Genomic DNA, 25,244 nt, shown 5'->3' with positions numbered 1-25,244 from the left:
GGAACCATGGGGCTGGGGGTTCTCCTCATCCCCCTCCTCGTCCTCGGGGTGGCCGGTAAGTACAGACCTCTGGTGTCCTGGGGCGGGGCAGGGCAAGCGCCCCAGCAGGGCCCATGTGAATGACCTGGAGGTGCAGGGGACTGAGTACATGAGAAAGGTGGGAGGGGACAGGCAGTGCGGAGGGGGGGACAGACCGGGGGGAGAGGGAGAGCTGCTTTCTGGCTATGGGTGCTGTGTGCGGTGGGGGGGGGGGGTCTGGCTACGGGTGCTGTGTGCGGTGGGGGGGGGGGGTCTGGCTACAGGTGCTGTGTGCAGGGGGGTGTCTGGCTGTGGGTGCTGTGTGCGGTGGGGGGGGTCTGGCTACGGGTGCCGTATGCAGGGGGGGATCTGGCTACAGGTGCTGTGTGCAGGGGGGTCTGGCTGTGGGTGCTGTGTGCAGGGGGGTCTGGCTGTGGGTGCTGTGTGTGTGGGGGTCTGGCGGTGGGTGCTGTGTGCGGTGGAGGGGTCTGGCTACGGGTGCTGTGTGCGGGGGGGGGTCTGGCTACGGGTGCTGTGTCCGGGGGGGTGTCTGGTGGTGGGTGCTGTGTGCGGGAGGGGGGGTGTCTGGCTACGGGTGCTGTGTGCAGGGGGGGTCTGGCGGTGGGTGCTGTGTGCAGGGGGGTCTGGCTGTGGGTGCTGTGTGCGGGAGGGGGGGTGTCTGGCTACGGGTGCTGTGTGCAGGGGGGGTCTGGCTACGGGTGCTGTGTGCGGTGGGGGGGTCTGGCGGTGGGTGCTGTGTGCAGGGGGGTCTGGCTGTGGGTGCTGTGTGCAGGGGGGTCTGGCTGTGGGTGCTGTGTGTGGGGGGGTCTGGCGGTGGGTGCTGTGTGTGGTGGAGGGGTCTGGCTACGGGTGCTGTGTGCGGGGGGGGGGGGGTCTGGCTACGGGTGCTGTGTCCGGGGGGGTGTCTGGCGGTGGGTGCTGTGTGCGGGAGGGGGGGTGTCTGGCTACGGGTGCTGTGTGCAGGGGGGGTCTGGCAGTGGGTGCTGTGTGCAGGGGGGTCTGGCTGTGGGTGCTGTGTGCGGGAGGGGGGGTGTCTGGCTACGGGTGCTGTGTGCAGGGGGGGTCTGGCTACGGGTGCTGTGTGCGGTCGGGGGGTCTGGCGGTGGGTGCTGTGTGCGGGGGGTGTCTGGCTACTGGTGCTGTGTCCGGGGGGGGGGATCTGGCGGTGGGTGCTGTGTGCGGGGGGGGGGTGTTTGGCTACGGGTGCTGTGTGCGGGGGGGTCTGGCGGTGGGTGCTGTGTGCGGGGGGGGGTGTTTGGCTACGGGTGCTGTGTGCGGGGGGGTCTGGCGGTGGGTGCTGTGTGCAGGGGGGGTATGGCTATGGGGGCTGTGTGCGAGGGGGGTGTCTGGCTATGGGGGCTGTGTGCGAGGGGGGTGTCTGGCTATGGGTGCTGTGTGCAGGGGGGGTCTGTCTATGGGGGCTGTGTGCGAGGGTGGGGGTGGGTCTGGCTAAGTTCTTTGCGCCAGCTGTGATGTTATGACAACCAGCTACGACCTGACATCGTCGTCACCGACGAGGCCCAGAAAAAGATCATCCTCGTCGACGTCACAGTCTCCTTTGAGAACAGGACCCCGGCATTTCGCGAAGCCCGAGCTTGTAAGCTGGAAAAGTACGCCCCCCCTGGCTGACACCCTGAGAGCGAAGGGCTACGAGGTGCAAATGGATGCCCTGATCCTTGGAGCCCTGGGCGCCTGGGACTCCTGCAACGAGCGTGTGCTGCGGACCTGCGGGATCGGTCGACGCTACGCACGGCTCATGCGGCGCCTCATGGTCTCAGACACCATTCGATAGTCCAGGGACATCTACATCGAGCACATCACCGGCCACCGACAGTACCAGGAGGCATGAGCAGGAGCGACATCATTCTCCCGCTACGAGAAAGGAACCGAGAGACTTTGTCCATTGAATCATATGAACTGGAACCATAAATTCACTGAACGTTAAATCTCACCAAATGAGGGTCAATCCATCCTCATCATCGTATCCACTCATTATACTCCACACCCGAACATAGCCACTCTATGAACTTCTGCCACGGACTCACAGATCGTGCCCACTCTTGGCCCCGTGCGGTCCGTGGGGGGTGCCCCTTTCAGTGCGACAGCCCTTCTCGGGGGTCCACTCTCTCTCGGGGTCAGGCCCCTCCACCTCCTGGAGCCGCACCTCTCTGAGCCATAGCACGTCTGTCTCTGCCGTGGGCCCCCTCAGGGAGTCCCCTCGCTCTGGGCCCCCAGGGCCTCCACCCCCGAAGGGGTGGATGCCCCCCCTGTTCTCTAGCCCGGAGTGACACTCAGACAGCGTAAAACAGGAGGGTTTATTGAGGGTTGAACCCAGCACAGAAAACTCTCAGGGCCTCAGGCCTGGCCTCCCTCAGCCCAGCACATCCCAGTCTCCCTGCATCCAGGTGGGCTCTGCCTGCTCCCCCTCTCCAGCCCAGAGCCCCCCTGCTTCCCAGCTGGGCATCTGAGATCCCTGGCCCCAAGCCCCCCCTCTGTCCATTGTCTTCTCTCCAGGGAAACAGGGTCGTAAACCGGGGCCTCCTCTCCTCGCTTCTGTCCTCTGGCTGGAACCGGCTGGTTAGGTCACTGGGTCCTCACTCTGCAGCCCATTATCCGCCCACTGGCCAGAACCGGCTGCGTCTCCTCAGCTGGGCCTCCAGGTCACCAGGTCACCGGTCGCTGGGGTATCCATCCTCCTGGCCATCGGCTGGGTCCCCAAGTCCTCTCGCCAGTCCTCTGCAAAACAAACTCCCTCTCCCCTCACCTCATTAAACCAGTAACACCCAGGGAAACTGAGTCCCACCCCCTCCGCATGCAAACCATTGAAACTCCAAAGAAAACAAGGAAAAAACAAGAAAATCCCCCACTTCGTCACAACTTCATACCCTCATATCTCAATGCCTGTACTTTGACCCATCAACCTTTTACCCCCAGTCGGGGATATTGCAGATTATGTATTCCTTACACCACCTGAGCTTAAACTGAACTTCGCACCCCTCGATAATCTGTACGTTATTCCCTGATAACCAGAAACTTCTATGCTTAAACTCTGTACCATTCACTTTTTAAAAACATCATCTTAATATCTCATTGGAAGGTGACAGGGCCAGAAAGAGTTAATTAACTCACAGACTGACCTGACCCATGGCCGAACTTTAGAGACTGGTTAGGAAGATATGTAAATGAACAGAGCTTTGAAATACAGCTGGCACTGTTAGAGGTAGAATTGAATCTATTTCCCCATGTTAAATATCCTCACACCTTTTATGGGTCATCTCGATTATCACTTCAAAAGTTTTTTTTCTCCTGCTGGTGATAGCTCATCTCAATTGATTGGCCTCTTACAGTTGGTATGGCTACTCCCACCTTTTCATGTTCTCTGTATGTATAAATATCTTCTTTCTGTATGTTCCAGTCTATGCATCCGATGAAGTGGGCTGTAGCCCAGGAAAGCTTATGCTCAAATAAATTTGTTAGTCTCTAAGGTGCCACGAGTACTCCTGTTCTTTTTGCGGATACAGACTAACACGGTGTGACGTTATTGATATAATCTGGAACCATATAGATCATTGTTGCAACCAAGGTCCTGTAGTGGCACCCAAATCTTGTATAAAGGGGGTCAAATGGGGTGTCTAAGACAAGGTTATGGATTACTGGTTATAATTATGCTGTCTATATGTGTGTATCAGTGTTATAGTTGAAGTTATGAATATTGGCTCTATACTGTCTGTATTGCAAACTTATGCTATGCTTCTGGGTGACATCCCAGACAAGCTGGTGTTAGCTCTGCCTAGCCTGCTTGATGGCCCATTAAGAACCATCAGCTATACAATGGACTCATTGAGAAAAGGCAAATATGCCTTGAGACTCAGCAAAGTATGCAGGGACTGGCCCATGTGATTCCAGACTCCATTTTGCTGTAATTTTCCACAGTAAGAACAAAGGGGTGTTCCTACACCTGGAAAAGACTATATAAGGCTGATGCCTCATCTCCATTTTGTCTTCAATCCTGCTTCTTACCTCTGGAGGAACTTTGCTACAAGCTGAAGCTTTGAACAAAGGACTGAGGACCCATCCCAGCGGGGGATGTATTCCAGAGACTTGATTTGAACCTGCAGTTTATTCTATCGCTGCTGCAAGCCTGAACCAAGAACTTTGCCATTACTGTATGTAATTGATCCCATTTAACTGATTCTAACTCTCATCTCTATCTTTTTCCTTTTATGAATAAACCTTTAGATTTTAGATTCTAAAGGATTGGCAACAGCGTGATTTGTGGGTAAGATCTGATCTGTATATTGACCTGGGTCTGGGGCTTGGTCCTTTGGGATCAGGAGAACCTTTTTCTTTTACTGGGGTTTTGGTTTTCATAACCATTTGTCCCCATAACGAGTGGCACTGGTGGTGATACCGGGAAACTGGAGTGTCTAAGGAGATTGCTTGTGAGACTTGCGGTTAGCCAGTGGGGTGAGACCGAAGTCCTCTTAGTCTAGCTGGTTTGGTTTGCCTTAGAGGTGGAAAAAACCCCAGCCTTGGGCTGTAACTGCCCTGTTTGAGCAATTTGTCCTGAGTTGGCACTCTCAATTGGGTTCCGCCAGAACCGCATCGTCACACACGGCTGCAACTCTGAAACCAGAGATAGAAGGGTAGATGTTTGCTCAGGTCTTGTGATGTAAGCAAACAAGTCTTGTCTATTGCTATAGCTTTGATGCAAAGATCAAAAAAGGAATATTAGTATTTAGGAAGACACTTGAGGGAAATAGTATTATTGTCTCTATGAAGGTTGTGGTAACCTGTATCTGAATTGTTTAATGGATAAATTACCCTGTGCTAATTGCCAGGATGTTTGGGAGAAGGAGAGTTCAGCCTATTGTTTTCTCAGGCCGAAAGGCTGCTGGAAATGTATAAAAACCCTGGGCCACAATCCTACTTCATCTCAGATCTGCTTTGGGTTTCAAGAGGGGGAAATCTTAAGCCACAAGGATTGAGATCCCCAGTCACTGACTGGAGTCACCCTGAATATGGACATTGGACTATAACCTATGGACTATTTCTAAAAGGACTTTTGGCAACTACAAGCCCATCTCTGCTATGTATCTGAACCTCAAGAATTGAATTCAAGTCTGTCTGTATATTGATCTTTTAACCAACACTCTCTCTTTTCTTTTTTAATAAATTTTAGTTTAGTTAACAAGAATTGACTATAGCGTGTGTTTTGGGTAAGAGCTAAGTTATCATTGGACCTGGGTGTGTGGCTGATCCTTTGTGGCTGGAAGAACCTTTTCCTTTATATGACGAGATAAGATTTTCAGTAATCATCATCATATCTGACGTGTGTGTCTGGACGGAGGCCTGAGGCTGGGTACTTAAAGGGAACTGCGTTGTTTAGACTTCTGAGTAACCAGTGAGGTGCTATAGAAGCTGTTTTGTGCTGGTTGGTAAATCTAAGTATTGGAATAACCACCAGCATTTGGGGTTTGTCTGCCCCATTCTGTTTGCAATTCACGCTAATTGAGTGACCTCAGCTGACTCCCACAGGCAGCATCGTCACAGTGGCGTAATCATGCAGGGATCCACAGAATCAGATCAGTTAAGCTTTGGGTCAGAATCCCGGGTTAGAGCCCTTCTGCTGGGTCCCCCCTGTGCCGTAGCCCAGCAGGGAGCGCGTGTAGATGGGGGGGAGGGGGGCAGGTGTTTATTACGCTGTATCGTCTAACCCAGCTCTGCCCCAGCTCTGCCAGCACTGTGCCCCAGTGGGGTGAGCCGGGCTAGTGCAGACAGGGCACCGGAGATCGCTTGACGGGCGTGAGCAGGGCCCGAGCGAATGTGGGAAGAAGCCCAGAGCTATTTGCAAAACCTCCCTTTGCTGCATTGTCCTGGCTCAGAGGGACCCCATGTGGGATGGTTTGGGAAGGAGAAGGGGGGGGGTGTCTAGTAACTGATACACCCAGGGGAGCCAGAGCACAGCCGGCACCTGCCCCAGGTACCCCACCATCTCCCCATCCCTGCGGGACCAGATCCCATCACTGGCACGGCCATCCCCAGGCAGCGACCTCTCCCCGGCCCAGCCCTGCACCGAGCGTGATTTTCTCTTTCCCTGCGCAGGTTCCCGGCTGCAGATATTCACAGAACCCTCCTCCCGGGCCCTGCTGGGCTCTGGGGCGCTGCTGGAATGTCGGTTCGACGTCGGGGGGCCGGTCGATCTGAGCTCCCTGCGGGTTCAGTGGTATCTATTTGAGGAGAGGATCGCGCAGTACAACCAGGGCAGGGGAGAATCCCAGCCAGGAGCAAGCGTGTCGGAGCAGGAGTTGGAGAACGGGAATGCATCCCTGTCGCTCTCCAGGGTGACGGTGTCGGATGAGGGGCCGTATAAATGTGTAATTGGTTATGGTATGGAGCAGCTGCAGGGAGAGACGGCCCTCCATGTGCTCGGTAAGGACAGGAGAAGAGCTCGGACGTTCCCTGGCTGGTAACTCGGGACGGGCTGGTACTGGGTTGGTCCCACAATCCAGCAGGTGGGAGGAGGGGGTGGGGGTGAGGACTTGTCTACACAGGGTTGCTCTGGTTTAACTAAGCTGTGAATTGAAACCGAGTTCAGTAGCCCAACACAACCCCCCAGTGGACGCTCTCACTGCAGGCTGTGACCGGTGTACGGCCGTTCAGGGTAAGCTGATCAGTGTCAGGTGTAAGTGAAAGTGAAACAGCGAAAGTTAACCCAGTGACAGGGTGTGTAGACGAGGCAGGCGAGGATGCGAACACTGGCCCAGGCAGAGCGAGGCAGTGATGGGTTTCAGACACAGCCGCTCTCCTAGCTGAAGGTGTGACTGTGACGCTGGCAGACCAGGTGCCAGCTCATGCCAGGGTCCCCGTGTCTCAGCTGAACACTGACAGATACGGAGCTGGGATCGGCCTGGCTCACCTGTGGGTTAATATTGCTAGGACAGTGAGTCCAGACCGGTCAGCAGCTGTGTCACCTCCTGCCCTGCACCCTGGGGTGCCTCCCACTGCTTCCTGCTGTCGCTTCCACCCTGGGCTCCTGCGAACCAGACCAACAGCCTGCAGGTCACACCCCGAGTGTCTGTGTGTAGCCACAGCCCTGGGCCAGCAGCTCTGACCCCCACAGCCCGTCAGCAAACACCAGCTACGCTCTGGCTTCCACCAGACGTGGTTACTTACTTACAACGCGCTCTCCCCTCCCGTCAGCATAGGCAGTGTCAACAGTACAGCGCAACTGTGGTGCTGCAGGGGGGCTCTCGGCTCTGGGGATGCGGCAGGTCAGACGAGATGATCATAATGGTCCCTTCTGGCAGGATTCAATCTATGCCTCCTGCCCCCGGATGTAATTCCTTCAGGGGGAATCCAGCTGCCCAACAGGTACATGAAGTGCACTCACACAGCTGAGTGCCGGGTTCTGCTGGCCACTCTCTTCCCGCTCCTAATAGATGTGAGCCGGGGAAATTGTAACCCAGCCACCTCCTGACCTGCCTGGCATTGACACCTTCTGTACCACGCACCTCAATCACCATGTCTGACGCGCCTTCCTACATCCTACTGGGGTAAAACCTCACAGTGACCCGGGGTGTTTCGTGCCCCACCATACTGAATTGGGGATATCTGTGTAACTTACACTCAGATTGGCTCATGTGTGTAACCCAAAATTATCACATATACGTCCAGACACAGCTCAATGACTGTCTCTCTCATTCCAGCTGCTCCCAGACTCTCCATCCCCCGGCGATCGGCCGGGACAGACACAGCGACCTCCTTCCCCTGCCACGTGTGGGGATTCTACCCCGGGGACGTCACCGTCACGTGGCTGAGAGACGGGCGGGTTCTGACCGATGCCACCCACTCTGCCCCCCAGAGGAACCCGGACGGGACCTTTAACCTCACCCTGACCCACACCTTCACCCCCACCGCGAGCGACTCCGGCAGCATCTTCTCCTGCCGCATCACCCACTCGGCTCTGGCCCAGCCCCTGCGGGAGGAGTTCCCCCTGGCTGTCACAGGTGAGGGGGTGTTGGGCTCCCAGCTGGATGTTATGGGCTGAAGGGGGCACTCAGTTGAGTCTGACATAGGACCCCAGCAGAGACCCATGCTGGTACTTTAGGGGAATATTGGGGGTGGAGGGTGGGATGCTGGAGCCCTTAGGGCTGAAGGGGCCCAGTACAGTAGTGGGGGCAGTGGGAGGCCGGAGGAGCGCTCAGATCTGACTTTGGCTTTATAACAGAAATGCCAGGGCAGCCGGCACCCTCTGACCCCCAGCTGTCCCCATACACACACACACACACTGCACAGGCTGGGGACAGAACAAGACTCTAATTCTGCCTGACAAAATACTGAATCGTTGTTGGAACATGGGTATTGTGGCACTCTATATCTTGGGGGAGCGTCCAGTAACCCCCATACTCCTTATTTTTTATAATTGTGATCTCACATAGAAAGCAGGCCTTGTAAGGTATCCGGGGAAAGGTTATGATCTGCTGAGAGTCATTTCTCTATCCATAGATGTGTATCTTTAGTGCATAGGAAGTTATGAGATTGTGTTGTGTGGTTGTCACTAAAACATGCTGTAAATTGGGGAATCAGCCAGATATTAGCTCCCCCAGAGGCAACAGCAAGGAAAGTAACCAGCGCCCGGGCGGGGTGTGAAACAACCATCAACAGCCATTGTCCAGCAAGGGAGCTACAATGCAATGACTCACCTGCATGAGGCCCCACCAGGGGAATTGCTCAGCCTGGCCTGGGGACTCAGCAACGCCCCAGACAGGCCTGGACTCTGTGTCCCAAGCACATGGACTGAGGGTATGAAACAGACACAGGGGCCCCAGGCTGGGCCTTTCTCCTCCCCCCGCCTACGCTGCAAGCAACAAGGACACTCTGAAAACCCCAACTGAGGGGACTGGGCCAGGTTTCAAGGGTGAAATCTGTGTACTAGGAACTGCAGTATCCAGTGGGGTGAGAAAAACTGCTTAGTCTAGTTGTTGCCCAGTCTAGTAGGGTTGAGAGGTTAGACTGCAGGCTTATGTTTTCTTTTATTTTGGTAACTAACTCTGACTTTTTGCCTGTCACTGACTATCACTTAAAATCTATCTTTTGTAGTCAATATACTTGTTTAACTGTTTATCTTTACCAGTCAGTTTGTAAGAAGTGTCTGGTGAATCTGCTCAGGTTTACAAAGGCTGGTGTATGTCCACTTTCCATTCATGAAGTGGGGAACCAATGAATAAATCTGCATTGCTCGTCTTGAGCAGTGCAAGACGGTACATTCCTGTGGTGCAAGGCTGGGAAGGTCTGGCAGGTGCCTTTCTCGGTGTGATTCATGCGTGGCTCTGGGAGCATTCATGCAATAGAGCTGGGTGTGGGGCTCCACATGTAGTTGTGCTGAGTGATCACAGTGCCTGGACGGGTTGCTGCTGGTCACTAGCCAGGCATTGTGAGAGACAGCCCAGGCTGGAGAGAGTTCAGGGGGCCCAGCGGTCCCACAGTCCCAGGCTGCACCCCTGGGATCCCGTCACAGTGGTGCAGCGAGCAGGGGGAAATACACACCTTGTTGTACTTAGCAAGATTTGCACTTCGAACACTGGTGCAAAGATTTTAAGTGAGGCTTTAAGTGTGGTGGCTAATGAGCGTTAGGAGGAGGCTACTGGTTTGTTATTTCCTATTTGCTTATTTCGGGAAAGGGAAGTAGGGACAGAAAAGCAGGAAAATGACAGAAAGCAGTGAAGTGTTTGCGAAGTTGGAGCTTTTTAGGCTGCAGGTTGCAGAGAAGGAGAGAGAACATCAGAGACTGTTGGAACTGAAAGAACTGGAGATAAAGGAGAAGCGGGAGGAGAGAGAGAGAGTGAAAACACCAACTGGAGCTGCTAGAGAAGCAGAAGCAGAACCCTCCAACCCCAGCGATTCCCATCACTCCAAAAATCCACAAATGGGAACACTTATGAGGAGGATGATATTGCTAAGTATCTGACCACCGTTGAAAGGCCGTGTGCAGTGCGTGAAATCCCTCATGCCAAGAGAGTTCCTACCCTGACTGCAAAAGTAACTGGTAACACTCTGAATGCATTCAGTGAAATGCCCATTGAGGATGTGTGACAATGCGGTTCTGGCGGAACCCAACTGAGAGTGCCAACTCAGGACAAATTGCTCAAATAGGGCAGTTACAGCCCAAGGCTGGGGTTTTTTCCACCTCTAAGGCAAACCAAACCAGCCAGACTAAGAGGACTTCGGTCTCACCCCACTGGCTAACCGCAAGTCTCACAAGCAATCTCCTTAGGCACTCCAGTTTCCCAGTATTACCACCAGTGCCACTTGTTATGGGGACAAATGGTTATGAAAACCAAGACCCCAGTAAAAGAAAAAGGTTCTCCTGATCCCAAAGGACCAAGCCCCAGACCCAGGTCAATATACAAATCAGATCTTACCCACAAATCACGCTGTTGCCAATCCTTTAGAACCTAAAATCTAAAGGTTTATTCATAAAAGGAAAAAGATAGAGATGAGAGTTAGAATTGGTTAAGTGGAATCAATTACATACAGTAATGGCAAAGTTCTTGGTTCAGGCTTGCAGCAGCGATAGAATAAACTGCAGGTTCAAATCAAGTCTCTGGAATACATCCCCCGCTGGGATGGGTCCTCAGTCCTTTGTTCAGAGCTTCAGCTTGTAGCAAAGTTCCTCCAGAGGTATGAAGCAGGATTGAAGACAAGATGGAGACGAGGCATCAGCCTTATATAGTCTTTTCCAGGTGTAAGAACACCTCTTTGTTCTCACTGTGGAAAATTACAGCAAAATGGAGCCTGGAGTCACATGGGCCAGTCCCTGCATACTTTGCTGAGTCTGAAGGCATATTGGCCTTCTCTCAATGGGTCCATTGTATAGCTGATGGTCCTTAATGGGCCATCAAGCAGGCTAGGCAGAGCTAATCCCAGCTTGTCTGGGATGTCACCCAGAAGCATAGCATAAGTTTGCCATACAGACAGTATAGAGCCAATATTCATAACTTCAACTACAAAACTGATACACCCATATAGACAGCATAATCATAACCAGTAAACCATAACCTTGTCTTAGACACCCCATTTGACCCCCTTTATACAAGATTTGGGTGCCACTACAGGACCTTGGTTGCAACAATGATCTATATGGTCCCAGTTTATGTCAATAACGTCACAGGATGCTTTAGACTATTGTACATTTAAAAACACTGTTTTGCAAAGGTTTCAGATTCCCCCTGAAACATGTAGAGTTATATTTAGGGGTCTGAAGAGGGATATTTGGATGAGTAATGGGGAATATGTGAACAAAAAGAAAGATTTGCTGGGAAAGTGGGTGAGGGGCAGAGGTGTTACCAGCTTTGAGGGACTGTTGGATCTTGTTGCTCAAGAGCATTTCCTGGGCATGTGTAAGGCGGATGTGAAGCCGTGTCTATGGGACAAAGACGTAAGGTCTGTGGATGAGATGGCGTCTCTTGCTGCAGCCTTTGAACCGACCCAGGCATCTATTGAAAACAAACCACTGAAAGAGGTGTGTGAAGCTGGTGGGACGGGGAGATCCCATTTTATCCCTAGCAAGAGGCTGGGGGGCTGGGTTCTCACCCCCCCAAAACCATTCCTCTAACCCTCATCCCAAACCTCCTGGAAGAGCAGAAGAGCCCAGAAGGTGCTATCGGTGTAATTCCACTGATCACCTGAGCAATAAATGCCCTGTGCTAGGCGGAAGCAGGCAAACAATAGCTCATGTTAGTTCTGCCATCCTCACCACAGAACCCCCCTCCCCCAGGGAATCGAAACCTGTCATATCGGTTCTGTGAGGTTAGCCTCTGCAGAACCAGATGTGGAGTACGTTAAGGTTGTCAGAATTAATGGCAGGGAATACTTGGGGCAGAGGGATACAGAGGCCCAGATCTCTCTGGTTAAGCAGAGTGTGGTCTCAAAGGCCAGTATGATACCTGGCCAAATGGCAGAGATTGTGGGGTGAGCAAAAGCAGGTTCCTCGTACCACTAGCTAAAATCCATGCGGTGTGGGAAGGTTTGGAAAGTGTTGTGACTGTGGGGGTAATGGAACAGCTCCTCTTCGACCTGCTCCTTGCTAATGATTTTTTCCGTGTCGCTCGGGTTAAAGTATTTGCCTGCAGCAGGGGGGAGTTTTATGCTGGGACCCCCGAGAGAAAGGGGAAGGTCTCAGGAACTGGGAGAGAGTCTCCTTGATTCTTCTGCAGCTGGGGGAAGCCACATGCTTCCAGGGGGGAGGGTGGTTGAGACCAGCTCCTGCCCTGCAGCTGGAGGCAACACCACCTCAGGAAGGGATGGGGGTGTGATGCTGGCCAGCAGGGCCGGCTCTAGGTTTTTTGCCGCCCCAAGCAAAAAAAATTTTGGCTGCCCCCCATCCCAGCCCTGGGCTCCTCGCCGCACACCCCTGCTGCCCCAGCCCTGGGCTCTCCCCCCCACACACACACACACACCCTGCCGCCCCAGCTCTGGGCTCCCTCATTCCCCCCCACCATTGCCCCCCACACACACCTCCTGCCGCCCCAGCCCTGGACTCTCTCCCACCCCCACCTGCACCCTCCTTCCGCCCCAGCCCTGGGTCACTGGTAACTCGCTCCCAGGGCAAGTCATTCAGCAGGAATTTTAGATGTGCACAGAACACAGACAGGATTGGTTCCCGCATGGTTACAGAACTGCAGTAAAGTGGAACAATTTTCAGCTTGTGTGATTGGAGGATATCTGGATGCATATTATATTATAAGACTGTCCTACATAAATGAGGAAAAGTTGAGGTGCCTTTATTATTCTTTTGTTCCACTCTTTCTTTCTATGGGGAATTTGCCAATGCAATATCACTGTCTTCCTTTTAAACAAACAAACAAACAAACAAACAAACAAACAAACAAACAAACAAACAAACAAACAAAAGGCAATGGCTGTTGAAAATAGCAATTCCAGTCCTAATAACCACTGGGAAGCATTTCTTGCTCAATTTTATCCTACTTTTTCTACAGCAAGTTACAGTGGATCAGTATATTTGATTTGGGAGAAATGAAGTAACAGCTGCCCAAACTGAGCTTGAGCACTCCTGAATTTTGAGGTGTTCAAATCTGGAAGGCAGGTGCTGGGGGGGGGGGGGGGGGCTGTGGCTCTGCAGGGGAGCACGGCAGAATGTATGCAGCAGTGTGTCTGGCACTGCGCGAAGCCAGACACGCTGGTCTGAGTGACACGGTAAGGGGGCTGGGGGGTTGGAGAAGGGGTAGGGGGTTCCGGGGGGCAGTCAAGGGATAGGGAGCAGGGGGGGTTGGATGGGGCGGAGGTTCGGGGGGGCAGGCAGGGGCAGGGAGAAGGGGGGGTTAGATGGGTCAGGGGGGCAGTCAGGGGACAGGGAGCAGGGGGGGTTGGATGGGGCGGAGGTTCGGGGGGGCAGTCAGGGGCAGGGAGAAGGGGGGGTTAGATGGGTCAGGGGTTCGGGGGGGCAGTCAGGGGACAGGGAGCAGGGGGGGTTGGATGGGGCGGAGGTTCGGGGGGGCAGTCAGGGGCAGGGAGAAGGGGGGGTTAGATGGGTCAGGGGTTCGGGGGGGCAGTCAGGGGACAGGCAGGGGGTGGGGTCCTAGGGGGGAACTTGGGGGGGGGTCTCAGGAGGGGGCAGTTGGGGACAAGGAGAAGGGAGGCTTAGTGGCTCTCTTAATGGCTCTCCATGCGTCTCTGGACCCTCTCAGCTGTCGGGCTTGGACGGAAACATTGCCTGAGGGTAGTGAGAGAATGGGTTATCGGTGAGGTGGGGGTGGGCGTGAGCCCGGTCAATAGGGGCAACCCCTACCAAGATCTGAGCCTTTTCTCACACGCCCGTTAGAGCTCGACATTATGCTGTTTGGGACCCCTCTTTGAGGAAAGCCTCTGGATTGCAAGTCCAACCGCTACCTCCTCGTGGTGAGAGTCGGTAACTGGCTTGGATAGCCAGGCGGATTGCGGAGGACGAACCCACATCCCACATTCAGTGGGGTGTGGGACGGGGTTGGGCAGCCCCATATGGTGCCACATGGATGGCCCCCTGGTAAGGGTAGCCTCCCCCAGGTACGGGTTGACTCCCCCTGGTAAGGGTTAGATTCCCCCTGGTAAGGGTAGTCTCCCCCAGGCACGGGTTAGTTTCCCCCTGGAAAGGGTTAGTTTCCCCCTGAGAAGGGTAAATCTTTTAGCTATGGAAAAAAGTAATTTATATTTTTATACCGGATTGGCGCTGGACCGGGTTAATAACGCCCCCGCTGTTGGCTTTGATGCCCCGGCTGACAGTGTTAAATATATTAGGGGTGTGATTAGCGTCGCTGGACCAATGGATAAAATGGTGTGGACTATAATGAAGTCTCATGAGCATGAGAGTGAGAATCAAGTCCTCCCAGTGGAGCATGGAGAGGAGGTAGAGGAGACTGTTTGTGATGATCATGGTGAGGAGATTTTATCTATCTTACCGATGGTTTTTACAAGGGACACTTTTAATGATTTAACTATGGAAAGTTTTAATCCAGATTTTAAGTATTTAAGTACATTTGATGATCCATATGTTAGCGAATCGGGATATCTTAATGCTCATTTAGTTAATGGGTCTAGTTTATTAAATAGTTTTAGACCAAGTACTGATTTTAATAGGGATCGTAATAAGGATCTTAACAGTACTGGTAGTAATATAAATATATTAGAAAGTAGTTCGTGGAAGGATGGGGTTTTTTATTTAGAGTATCCCGTTGATAGTTTTAATTGTCCAATATGTCCCCAGATATTACCAACATTTGGTAAATGGGCCAAACACATTAATGTGGTTCATAAAAGTAAAGCCATACGAGTTGTATGTAGTAAATGTGGAAAATCTTCTCAATATCATAATATAGCTTGCCACTACCCCAAGTGCATACCCAAGAAGGCGGATACCCCAATGAAGAGCCATACGTGCTCGGTCTGTGGGCTTGGTTTTCATACTAGATCTGGATTGAGCCAACACTGTAGACATAGACACCCTGCTGTGAGGAATGAGCAAAGAAAAGAAGATATGGCTGCTAAAAGTAAGATCAAAGAGGGATCGACTAGATCTCGTATATGGACCAAAGATGAGGTTGCGCAGCTTATACAGTTGGAAAGGAAATATATTGGGAAAAGGAATATAAATAAATGTATTGAGAGCGAGATGAGGACCAAAACGAATAAACAAATATCAGATAAAAGACGAGAATTAGCAAAGAAGAAGTTAGTGGTAACAGGAGATAGGGAGGAAGTGACTGAGGTAGAGGACATTAGAGTAAATATATTAAAAATTCCGCCCCCAAGAGAGAGGATTTTCCCACTAAAAGGACATCCAGAAGTGGATTTAGTGGAGAAAATATGTAAACGGGGAAAACAAAGTAGGGAGGGAAGAGAAATAATAAATAGTTTAGGGGAAATTGAAGGATTATTAAAGGAGGATTTAACAAAAGCTCTCGGATGGGCAATGTTGGAAAAATTATGTTATTCATTAGTAGAGGGAAAGGACCCTAGAAATGAAAGTCAAATAGAGTTGAGGAATAAAGGAAAAGGGAAGATGAGAAAGGAGGGGAGAAGGAAGCAATTTAATGCAATTAGGAGATATGCTACAAAGAAAGCTAAGTATAAATTCTATCAACAATTATTTGATAAGGATAGAAGAAGATTGACTTGCATTATAATGGGAGAGCCAGATAAGGCTAAGTGTGCTACCCCTATGAAAGAAATTGAGGAATACTATGTGAATATTTTGGGAACAATTGGACATGGTAATATGATAGGGTGGCCATCATCCACAGAGAATGCGGATAATGATATATTAATGAGTCCGATCTCTGTGGATGAGATTAGAATAGCTTTAAGAGAAATAAGAAAAGATAGTGCTCCTGGCCCAGATAAAGTAAAAGTGAGCAATTTGTGGGATATTTTTAATTTAGACTCCTTAATACTTACAAAAAATTTTAATATATGGTTTCTAAATAGACAGGTACCAGATGAATTTAAGAAAAATAGAACGATTTTAATACCAAAGACACAAGATGAGGAGGAAATGAAGAAGTTAACATCTTGGAGACCATTGACAATTGGGTCAGTTTGGATTAGAATCTATACCAAAATATTAGCAAAAAGACTGGTGGAAACAGTTAAGATATGTAGTAGACAAAAAGGGTTTATATCCGCCCCTGGGTGTGAGGAAAATATTGCTATATTAGATAATTTGATTAAAGGGGCTAAACGAAATGGGAATGAAATTGCAATAGTGTTCATAGATCTGGCTAAAGCTTTTGATTCTGTGGGACACGGACATATAATAGCCGGGTTGAGAAGATTTGGTATAGATGAACATTTTATAGATATTATTAGGGACCTTTATGATAATTGCACAACTAGGGTATGGGTGGGTGATGAAGTTACTGAGTCTATTTTAATTAGGAGGGGGGTCAAGCAGGGTGACCCGTTGTCCCCAATTTTGTTTAATATTGCTATGGATCCCCTTTTAACTAGATTAGAAGTAGAAGGAAGTGGTTTTTATGTTAAGGGCAATGGTGTCACGTCATTGGCTTTTGCCGATGATGTGGCAATTTTAAGTAGCTCATATAAAGGAATGATTAAAAATTTGGGTATCTTAGAGGAGTTTTGTAAAAATACTAATCTCTCTGTTAATGTGAAGAAAACGAAAGGCTTTCATATTTTAACTAAGCATAAAACCTATGTAGTTAGTCCTAAGGATAATTGGCAGATAGGGTCAGAGGAGATTGAATATGTTCAACCAGGGGATTTTGAAAAATATTTAGGAGCTAGAATAGATCCCTGGATAGGTGTAGGGGGACCGGTACTTAAAGAAAAATTGAAAGATTGGAGTGAGAATTTAATTAAGGCCCCATTAAAACCGGCCCAAAAAATATTAATTTTACAGACATATATTTTACCGAAGCTATTTTATAATCTTCTTTTAATAGAACCCCCTTTTAATCTTTTAGATGATCTTGATGTGTTAGTTAGAAAAATAGTTAAAGCGATTTTACATTTACCTCAGTGTACCACAGATGGGATATTTTATTCTAGAGGTAGGGATGGTGGTTTAGCTCTCACTAAGTTTAGTGTGCAAATCCCAAATATGTTAATTCGTAAATGGAGGAGACATATTGTCTCAAGAGATGATTGGATGGACCTATCTTATCTATATGCAGGAGAAAATCTTGTGGATAAAATATTGTCATTTAGTGCAGTAACATCTCATCCCAAGAAATGGAGGGAAGAGGAATTTTTAAGATGGTCGGAACTGAGATGTCAGGGAATAGGGATAAAATATTTTTAAAATGATTTAATTAGTAATTCGATTTTTAGAAACTCTAGTAAAGTTAAATCGTCAGCGTATATCGCAGCATTGCAGCTTAGGGCAAATATTTATCCTACTAGGGAGACATTAGCAAGAGGAAGAGGAGGTGTGAATGCTCTTTGTAGATGGTGCGGTAAAGTGCGGGAGACTGTTCCCCATATCTCAGGACAATGTTATAAGACTAAGAATGCTAGGATAAAAAGGCATAATAGAGTAGTGTCTGCAGTTGTAGATAAGGTTGGTAAATTAGGGTGGAAGGCAATGATAGAGCCCCATTTGAGAAATAGTAAGGGTGAGTTAAGAAAGCCGGATATTATATTTATAAAAGGAGATACAGCAGTGGTGGTTGATGTTACAGTGCGATGGGAGGATAATGCCGGAAGTTTGGAACAAGCCCACAGTGAGAAGGTGGCTTATTATTTTGAGTTAGAGGACGAAATTAAAAACTTAACGGGAGGTAAAAATATTCACTTCTTTGGTTTTGTGCTTGGGGCGCGTGGCAAGTGGAGTGAAGGTAATAATGATTTGTTACAATTATTGGGAATGGACAGAAGTAAAAATTTTAAGGAGAGTATATGTAGACTTGTTTTATATTCCACTATTGGTATGATGGCTATATTCAGTGACAGGTAAAGATCCCGGAGTTTCCATTCCGTGTATCTTGCCAAAACTAAATTTTAGCTATTTTGGTTTCCATGCTCTAAATTTTCAAATTTTTAATATTGTTTTGAACATTAATTTATTTAGTGTTATTTAATATCTGTCCTTCAATAGAATGGTTTTAATTATATAATAAATACTTATTAATGGATGAAATTCCAATTTAAATTATTAGTTTTTTTTTTTTTTTAATTACTGGATGTGGGTGCGGACTGGCCGCGTATAATAACCAGGAAAGGGCAGGTAGTCACGCCTGTACATAAATAGGGGGTGGGGTCCCGGGAGGGGGCAATCAGGGGACAAGGAGCAGCGGCGCTTAGATAGGGGGTGGGGCCCTGGGGGGCAGTTGGGGCAGGGGTCCCGGGAGGGGGTGATCAGGGGACAGGGAGCAGGGGGGTTGGATGGGTTGGGGTTTCTGTGGGGGGCAGTGGGAGGGAGTGGATGGTGGCAGGGTGGGGGCTACCCTCCCTCCCCGTGGAGTGTCCTGTTTTTTGAATGTTAAAACATGGTATCCCTGCCCTTCCCAGTGCAGCTCTCCATTCACAGCAGGCTGCAGCATGAGGTCTCAGCTTCCTCCCTCCCTCCCCCTCTTTCCTGTTGGTAGTGGCCAAGGGAATGCTGGGAAATGTAGTTCTTTCCCTGCTCCAGGGCTGGCTCTATAGGCAGGGAGCTAACCAAGGAACTACAGCTCCCAGGGCCCCCTGTTGGTTCTCAGCTCCCAGGCTGGATCCCTGCCACCCCTGCAAATGGGCTGCCCCAAGCACCTGCTTGCTTTGCTGGTGCCTAGAGCCGCCCCTGCCGGCCAGGGAGAGAAGTGTCCAGGTTGTGAGCTGCCAGCCGGTCGCAGCTGAACCAGAGGCAAACCCGGCTCCAGGGAGCAGAGAACAATGTGTCCCAGAGGAGAGCCCAGAGACGGGACAGGGGATCTCAGAAACCACTGAGGTGGGTGCGGATCCCTGTGACTCTGTAACCCAGGGAAGCAGGGTGCTCCCAAGTATGGGAGGGGCGGAGACTGGCTCCTTTCCAGCAGAAGGCAACATGCCCTCAGGCGCAGGGGCAGGAGAGCGGTTGTCCCTGACGTGATTAAGGAAACTGTCCCAGTTGTTAGCTGGCAGAGTTCTGCAGGTGAACAAGGGACAGGCGCCTTCCTAGGGAGCGCAGAGAAATGTGTCTTAGGAGGGGGCCCCGAGGAGGGAACTGGGGGGAATAGTGGGGTACAGGGATGTCTCCTCACTGGTCACTTGGGAGAGGATGCCCAGGACCAAATGGATGAGTCAGCATCTGATCAGCCCGTTACCCAGGTTTTGAGAAGGAACTGTGTCACTGACCTCCTGGAGGGGAGCAGTCACACTTCTCAGGGACAGAGAAAGGGGTGGCGGAGGGGACCCCAATCCAGGGCCCGGCTTTTCAGGATGCTATTTCTGATGAGTGTTTGGAAAGTAATTCAGGTCACCAGTCACTGGGGTCTCCATCCTCCAGCCATTCGCTGGCCTTCTGTAACCACAAACTCCCTCTCCCACCACCTTGTTAAACCAGTAACACCCAGGGAAACTGAGTCCTACTGTGACGAACTGGGACTGTTCTTAATGTGGTCTGTGAATGCTGAGTGGGGAGTGTTGGCTGGGAAGCAGGGGAGTGTGGCTAGGATGGTCTGCATGGGGGGATGGGAGACTGGCCGTGAGGGAAGATACCTGAGCATGTAACGTGAGAACCCGTTAGAGGCCAGGTGACATCTTTGCCCGGGAAACTGAACAAAGGCTGTGGGAGGGGTCGCTGAAGGGAGAGTTTCAGGAGCTGGCTGGTGATATGGCTGGGAGGCAGATGGGGCTCTGACCTCCCAAGGGGGGCTGTGGTGCCCTGGGACCCCAAGATGGACCTAACTGAGGGGGGTCCTGTTGTCTGTGCCTGCAAGACCTGTCTTGGACTGTGTTCCTGTCGTCTAAATAAACCTTCTGCTTTACTGGCTGGCTGAGAGTCATGGTGAATCGCAGGAAGCCGGAGGTGCAGGGCCTTGTGTCCCCCCACACTCCGTGACACCTACGCCCTCTGCATGCAAACCAGTAAAAACAAGAAGAACACTCCCCGCTTCGTCACACCTCAGCAGCCAACCGTCCATGGGTTACGGTTTTCCCACCCCTCACCCCAGTTCTCACCGAGTCGCAGTTTCGGTGCATTGGAACTGTGCGGTGTGAGGTTCAGCCCAGACTCTGGTGTAGTGTGCTGCCCCCCTTGGGGACCTTTTCACCTTCCTGGCTCTGACCTCCGAGCATTCAGCATCCCTGTTCTCCCCGGGCACATCCCACAGCAGGTCCACTTGGGAGGGACTCCTGGGGAAGTCAGGTGGGCCCTGCACCCCCACTTCGCACTCAGCAGTGACTCACCCAGCAAAGTCCATCTTGGACAGTAAAGTTCATGCTGCTGCTGCTTCTCCTGCAGCTCGTCCTTGTGCTTTCGCTGTTTCCCACGGTCCTCTCGACACAGGCGCCGACTTTTCAAACTACCGGGAGGGGCTCAACCCCCTGCTCTGCCCCAGGCCCCGCCCCCACTCCACCCCTTTCCCCAAGGCCCCACCCCTGCCCCACCTTTTCCCATCCCCACTCCACCCCCACCCCGCCTCTTCCCACCCAGTTCCGACCCCTCCCCTGAGTGCGCCATGTCCCGGCTCCTCCCCATCTTCCCAGCCTCCCTGCACGCCGCGGAACAGCTGTTTGTAATGGGTGGGAGGTGTGGGGAGGGAGGCGGGAGGTGCTGATCTGCAGGGCCGCCGGCAGGCAGGAGGCACCGGGGGTGGGTGGGTGGGAGCTGATGGGGGGCTGCCCATGGGTGCTCCAGCCCCGGAGCACCCACAGAGTCGGTGCCTATGGCCTCTCATTCCTTCTTGTGGCCCCCCGGCTCTTTTAGTCTCAGCTCCAAGTCCAGGCCACTGTTGGGGAATCCGGTCGTGAAAACCCCCTGCTGGCTGGGGACGCAAGTCTTGGGGATGCCTGGCTGCCGCTCCGGCTGCTCCCAGACACTTCGGTCGCCCCGTGTGTGTCAGGACCCTGCTCCTGAGATCAATCCTCCTCCTCTAGCTGCACAATCAGCTCAGCCCCGGTGCACCTTCCAGTGCGCAGCCCTCCCCCCGGCACAGGTCTGCAACGTCTTTCCTACGGAGACGGTTCTAGGCCATCCCTTTGCTCTTCCCTCTAACTCTCCTTTCTTTCACCACTCCCAGTCGCTTCCTGCTGGACGCTCCTGGTGACCTCAGCAGCCAACCGTCCACGGGGTGCCGTTATCCCACTGCTGCCACCAGCTGTGAACAGTCCCAGTCTCGGTGCTCTGGCACCGCTCTGAATGAAGTCAGGCAGGAGTCTAGTGCAGCGCGTCTCCCCTCTGGGCTCACTCTCACCAGGGCCAGGAGCCTCCTTGTCTTCAGAGCTTCCTGGATCTGTCCTGGGAGCATTCAGCCCCGTTTACACCGTGAGCTTCCTGCAGTGAGAGTCCACCTGGCTGGGACACCTGGGGAGCCTACATGCCCCCAAAGGGCCCTGCACCCCAACTCCGCAGTCAGCAGTGACTCCCAGCCAGCGTGTGCCACAGAAGGTTTATTAGTCATTGGGAACCCCCCAGCATGGAACACAGCTTGTTAGCACAGAAATTAGGAAGATTCGGCAAAGTCCGTCTTGGGGGGTCCAGAGCCCAGGGCCGTGGGCTTCCCCCCCCACCCCCGAGTCCCACACCAGGAGACTGACCACCTTCCAGCAGCCCAGCCTCAGACATGCCCAGCTGCCCACTTCCGGGCTCTGTCTCTTTCCTGGGCAAACCCGTCACCTGGTCTCTTTGATCTCCATCACCTCCGGCTGGATCCTTCCAGAAGAGGGGCCCGGCCATCAGTTGCCAGGATACAGTGTCGGACGTTCTCTGTGCCCAGGCTGCCAGTCGCAGTCACACCTGCCCGCTAGGGGTCTCTGCAGCGATCACACACCCTTGTCCCACCACCTAGATACCCATAGGGGAAACTGAGGCACACGCACCATTCTGACAGAACATTAAGAACATTCCCACCTCATCAGAGACGCGCACCGCCGACACAAGGGCCGTAGCATGGACGTGCCAAAGCAATTGAATTACTGTGCTAGCTGTACGCTGATGTAATTTAGGTCACGTTAATTTTACAGTGTAGACTTGTCCTCAGAAAATATCTGACGGCCCCGCAGGCATGTAACCAAACTGTCCTGTGAGCCACAGAGCCCAGTGAATCTCCGAGGCCCTGTGGGGTACACCCCCTATGGAGGCTGGTGTCACCTGGGTTCCCTCTCCCTGTTCCTGTCCCTTTGTCTGTCAGTCCCGGGCCAGGGCAGACCTGCTGTGTCTCCAAAGCCAGTTCTTATCCCAGCCTCCTGTCACCTGCGTCCATTGTCCTCCCGCAGAGCCCTGCTGGGATTTCCTGGGGGCAGGTGTCAGCTGTTCAGTCCTTGGGGCTCCCTTTGTCTTTGTGACCCTCGGTTTCAGCCAGTCGTGTAATGACCCATTTCCCCCCCCCCCCCAGCCAGTTATGTGACACACACACCTCACGTCTCCTGCTCTGCCCCCGGAGTAGCTTTTTACCCTGCTCTGCCCACTGGGGAACAATGCAAAGTGCCCAGGGAAACTGAGGCACGCACTGGAGTCATAAAAATAGTACAGATAAATTCCCACTTCTGCACAGAGGCACAAACGATCAGAGCTGATTAACTAGGGAATAACTGACACAGACCTGGCCAGAGATCCCCAAAGCTCAGGTCAGATCCACACTCCGGGACGGCAGGTCCTGAGACCTTCACTGAAACTTCGTTCCCACCCTGCTGTCTCCTGGCAGCCGCTGCCTGGCGGGAGCCCCCGGACTTTCCTACAGCAGAATTACCCACCCTGCCCCCTTCCTGCTGGGCTCTGGGGCGCTGCTGCTGGGAAGCCAGCTGCTGTCGGGGGTGAGAGACCTGGAATATCCAGCAGCCCCCTGGTGTTTGTGGGCAGAGCCAGCAGCATGTGGGGAGCAGGGGGGAGCTGCTGAGGCCAGACTGATCACTGTGGAGAAGGAGCTATGGGGCAGGACAGGTCCCTGGCTATCCCCTACAGGACTGGATCAGTCGGGGACCACACAAACGTGTCCTTGGCCCAGCCAGGCAAACAGGCCTTTCGCTCCTGCAGGATCCCAGGGAGCTCAGACCGACCAGGGCCGTTTGCCTCTCGGTGCATCAGATTCCAACTCAGCCTCTCTCCCTTATTTCCAGCCGCTCCGAGGATCATCGTCCCCCAGCGATCGGGAACGAAATACACAACAACCTCCTTCCCCTGCCACGTGTGGGGATTCTACCCCCAGGACATCGCCGTCACGTGGCTGCGAGACGGGCGGGTTCGGACTGAATCCACATATTCTCCCCTGCAGAGGAACCCGGACGGGACCTTTAACCTCACCCTGACCTACACCTTCGCCCCAACGTTTAGGGACAGAGGCAGCATCTTAACCTGCCGCGTCAGCCACTCGGCTCTGGCTCAGCCCCTGCAGGAGGCGTTCGCCCTGGCTGTCACATGTAAGAGTCTGGGCAGGGGGAATGGTTCCCTTGGGGACCCCCCACCCCGATCAGTCACTGCTCAGGGGAGACTCTTCCCTCGTCACACCCCAGTCCCCAGCTCCTGTCAGAGGGGAGAGATTCCTGGGGCCGTGGGACGGGAGAGTGAGCTAAAGAGGGGATTGAGTGTACACGTGCAGAGGAAATTCAAGGGGAGGGGGAAATACTGGAGCCCTCAGGGCTGGGGGGCTGGTACAGTGGGGCTGGTATTTGGGGGTTGGAGCTCTCAGGGATGGGGATTGGTTCAGTGGGGAGAGTATCTTGGGGCTGGAGCCCTCAGAGATGGGGGGCCAGTGGCAGTAGGATCTTTAGTGGGGTGAAGGGCAATTTTGTCTCCCCTCCCCCAGGAAGTGGCTGGCGCCGCTGACAGGGGCTGTGCGTTGAGGTGAGGGAGCTTTATCAGCTCCCGCTGCCAGCGCCGAGGCTTGCAGGGTGGGGAGACAGCGCAGCCCCCGCCCCCAAATTACTGCCAGTGGGTGTCTGTCCCCCCCAACCCCCCCGTTCCAGTGCTCCTGGCTCTGATGCTGGTAACACGGCCGGACTCTCTCTCTCATGGCGCAGGGTCAACAGGTGACACAGTCGCAGTTGTCTCATGGATCCTCGTCCTCCTCGTGACTTTCCTAGTTGCCTGTGCACGCCGGGTCTGTCAACGAAGATCCACCCGACAGGTAATAAACATCAATCCCATTGTCATGGGGGGGGGGGTTGGAGAAGGAGCTACGTGGCCTCAGAGTTAGCTCAGAGTCTGGGTAAGGTTGAGGTGACAGTGACATACCCTGGGTCACCACCAGGGGCTATGGGGGACTGAAATGGCCTGTGGGGGGCTGGAGTGCCCTGTAAGGTGAGAAACTGAGGCACACGTCCACCCAATTTAGGCTTAATCAATTTTTCACCTTTATAGATTTTCAGACAGAATCATTATTTATAGTTTCTGACCATGTGCATCTGGGAGATAAACTAGCTTAGACGGAACGGGTAGGGGCCCAAGTACCAAGTGCCGGGGTACCGGGAAGCTCTCCACTTCCTGAAGGTCGTCTCAGTCTCTGGAGGGTGTTCTCCAGTTTGTGCCCATGTTCACTTGTCATTTTGTTCCTTTCCAGTTGTGACGTTCCCCTCTGTTGCTATCCGGATCAGTGATCTGCGAGGTCACTCCAACACTTGGCTCTGGGAGCCAGCCTGACCCTGCTCTGCTGTGAGACTCCCCACCCCTGGGCTGGTCACGCACAGCCTCTGGTGTGTCAGCTGCTCCTTGGATTGTGCAACCGAATGACACTAGCCAATATCTCCGGTCCCAGACACAGCCCTGGGAAGTTAGGCCCGCTGGACGCTGCAAGCTGTGACAAAGTCCCGAGGCTGTGTCAGTGGGTCCTGCACTTCTGGGCGGATTCAGTGGCCTCAGAAACTCGATAAGGCCCCAATGTGACCTCCCTTTCGCAGTGTAGCGGCAAGAGTCACAGCCTATGGAGTTACTTCCATCACCGGGCAGTACGGGAGATGGGACAGGGGAATACCCCACAGTCTCTGGTATTCCATAGAGCTCAGTGGGTGCAGTTCGGCCTCCTGCCTGGACCCAGTCCTGCTTCCCCTCTCCAGGGGATCTCTGTAGAGTATGGGGAGGC

General features: G+C 52.5%; 1 protein-coding gene across 1 annotated transcript; it reads left to right on the top strand.

The window, feature by feature from the left end:
* Positions 1 to 24,805, top strand: LOC135894311 (tapasin-related protein-like). Its single transcript, XM_065422373.1, has 5 exons — positions 1 to 55; positions 6,145 to 6,471; positions 7,749 to 8,048; positions 23,287 to 23,586; positions 24,726 to 24,805. The coding sequence occupies exons 1-5, from the start codon at positions 7 to 9 to the stop codon at positions 24,803 to 24,805; spliced, it is 1,056 nt and encodes a 351-aa protein (XP_065278445.1). The 5' UTR covers positions 1 to 6.
* The last annotated feature ends 439 nt before the right edge of the window (positions 24,806 to 25,244 follow it).

The sequence above is a fragment of the Emys orbicularis genome, chromosome 24 (assembly GCF_028017835.1).
Source record: "Emys orbicularis isolate rEmyOrb1 chromosome 24, rEmyOrb1.hap1, whole genome shotgun sequence".
In the NCBI taxonomy this organism is placed as follows: Eukaryota; Metazoa; Chordata; order Testudines; family Emydidae; genus Emys; species Emys orbicularis.
This window is presented reverse-complemented; position numbering and strand designations above follow the sequence as displayed.

Bases quoted from the DNA above. Each gene is read 5' to 3' on its own strand.
- LOC135894311 (XM_065422373.1), top strand. From the start codon at position 7: ATGGGGCTGGGGGTTCTCCTCATCCCCCTCCTCGTCCTCGGGGTGGCC. The intron at 8,049-23,286 runs GTGAGGGGGTGT...CCTTATTTCCAG, and splicing joins GTTCCCCCTGGCTGTCACAG to CCGCTCCGAGGATCATCGTC. The intron at 23,587-24,725 runs GTAAGAGTCTGG...GTTCCTTTCCAG, and splicing joins GTTCGCCCTGGCTGTCACAT to TTGTGACGTTCCCCTCTGTT.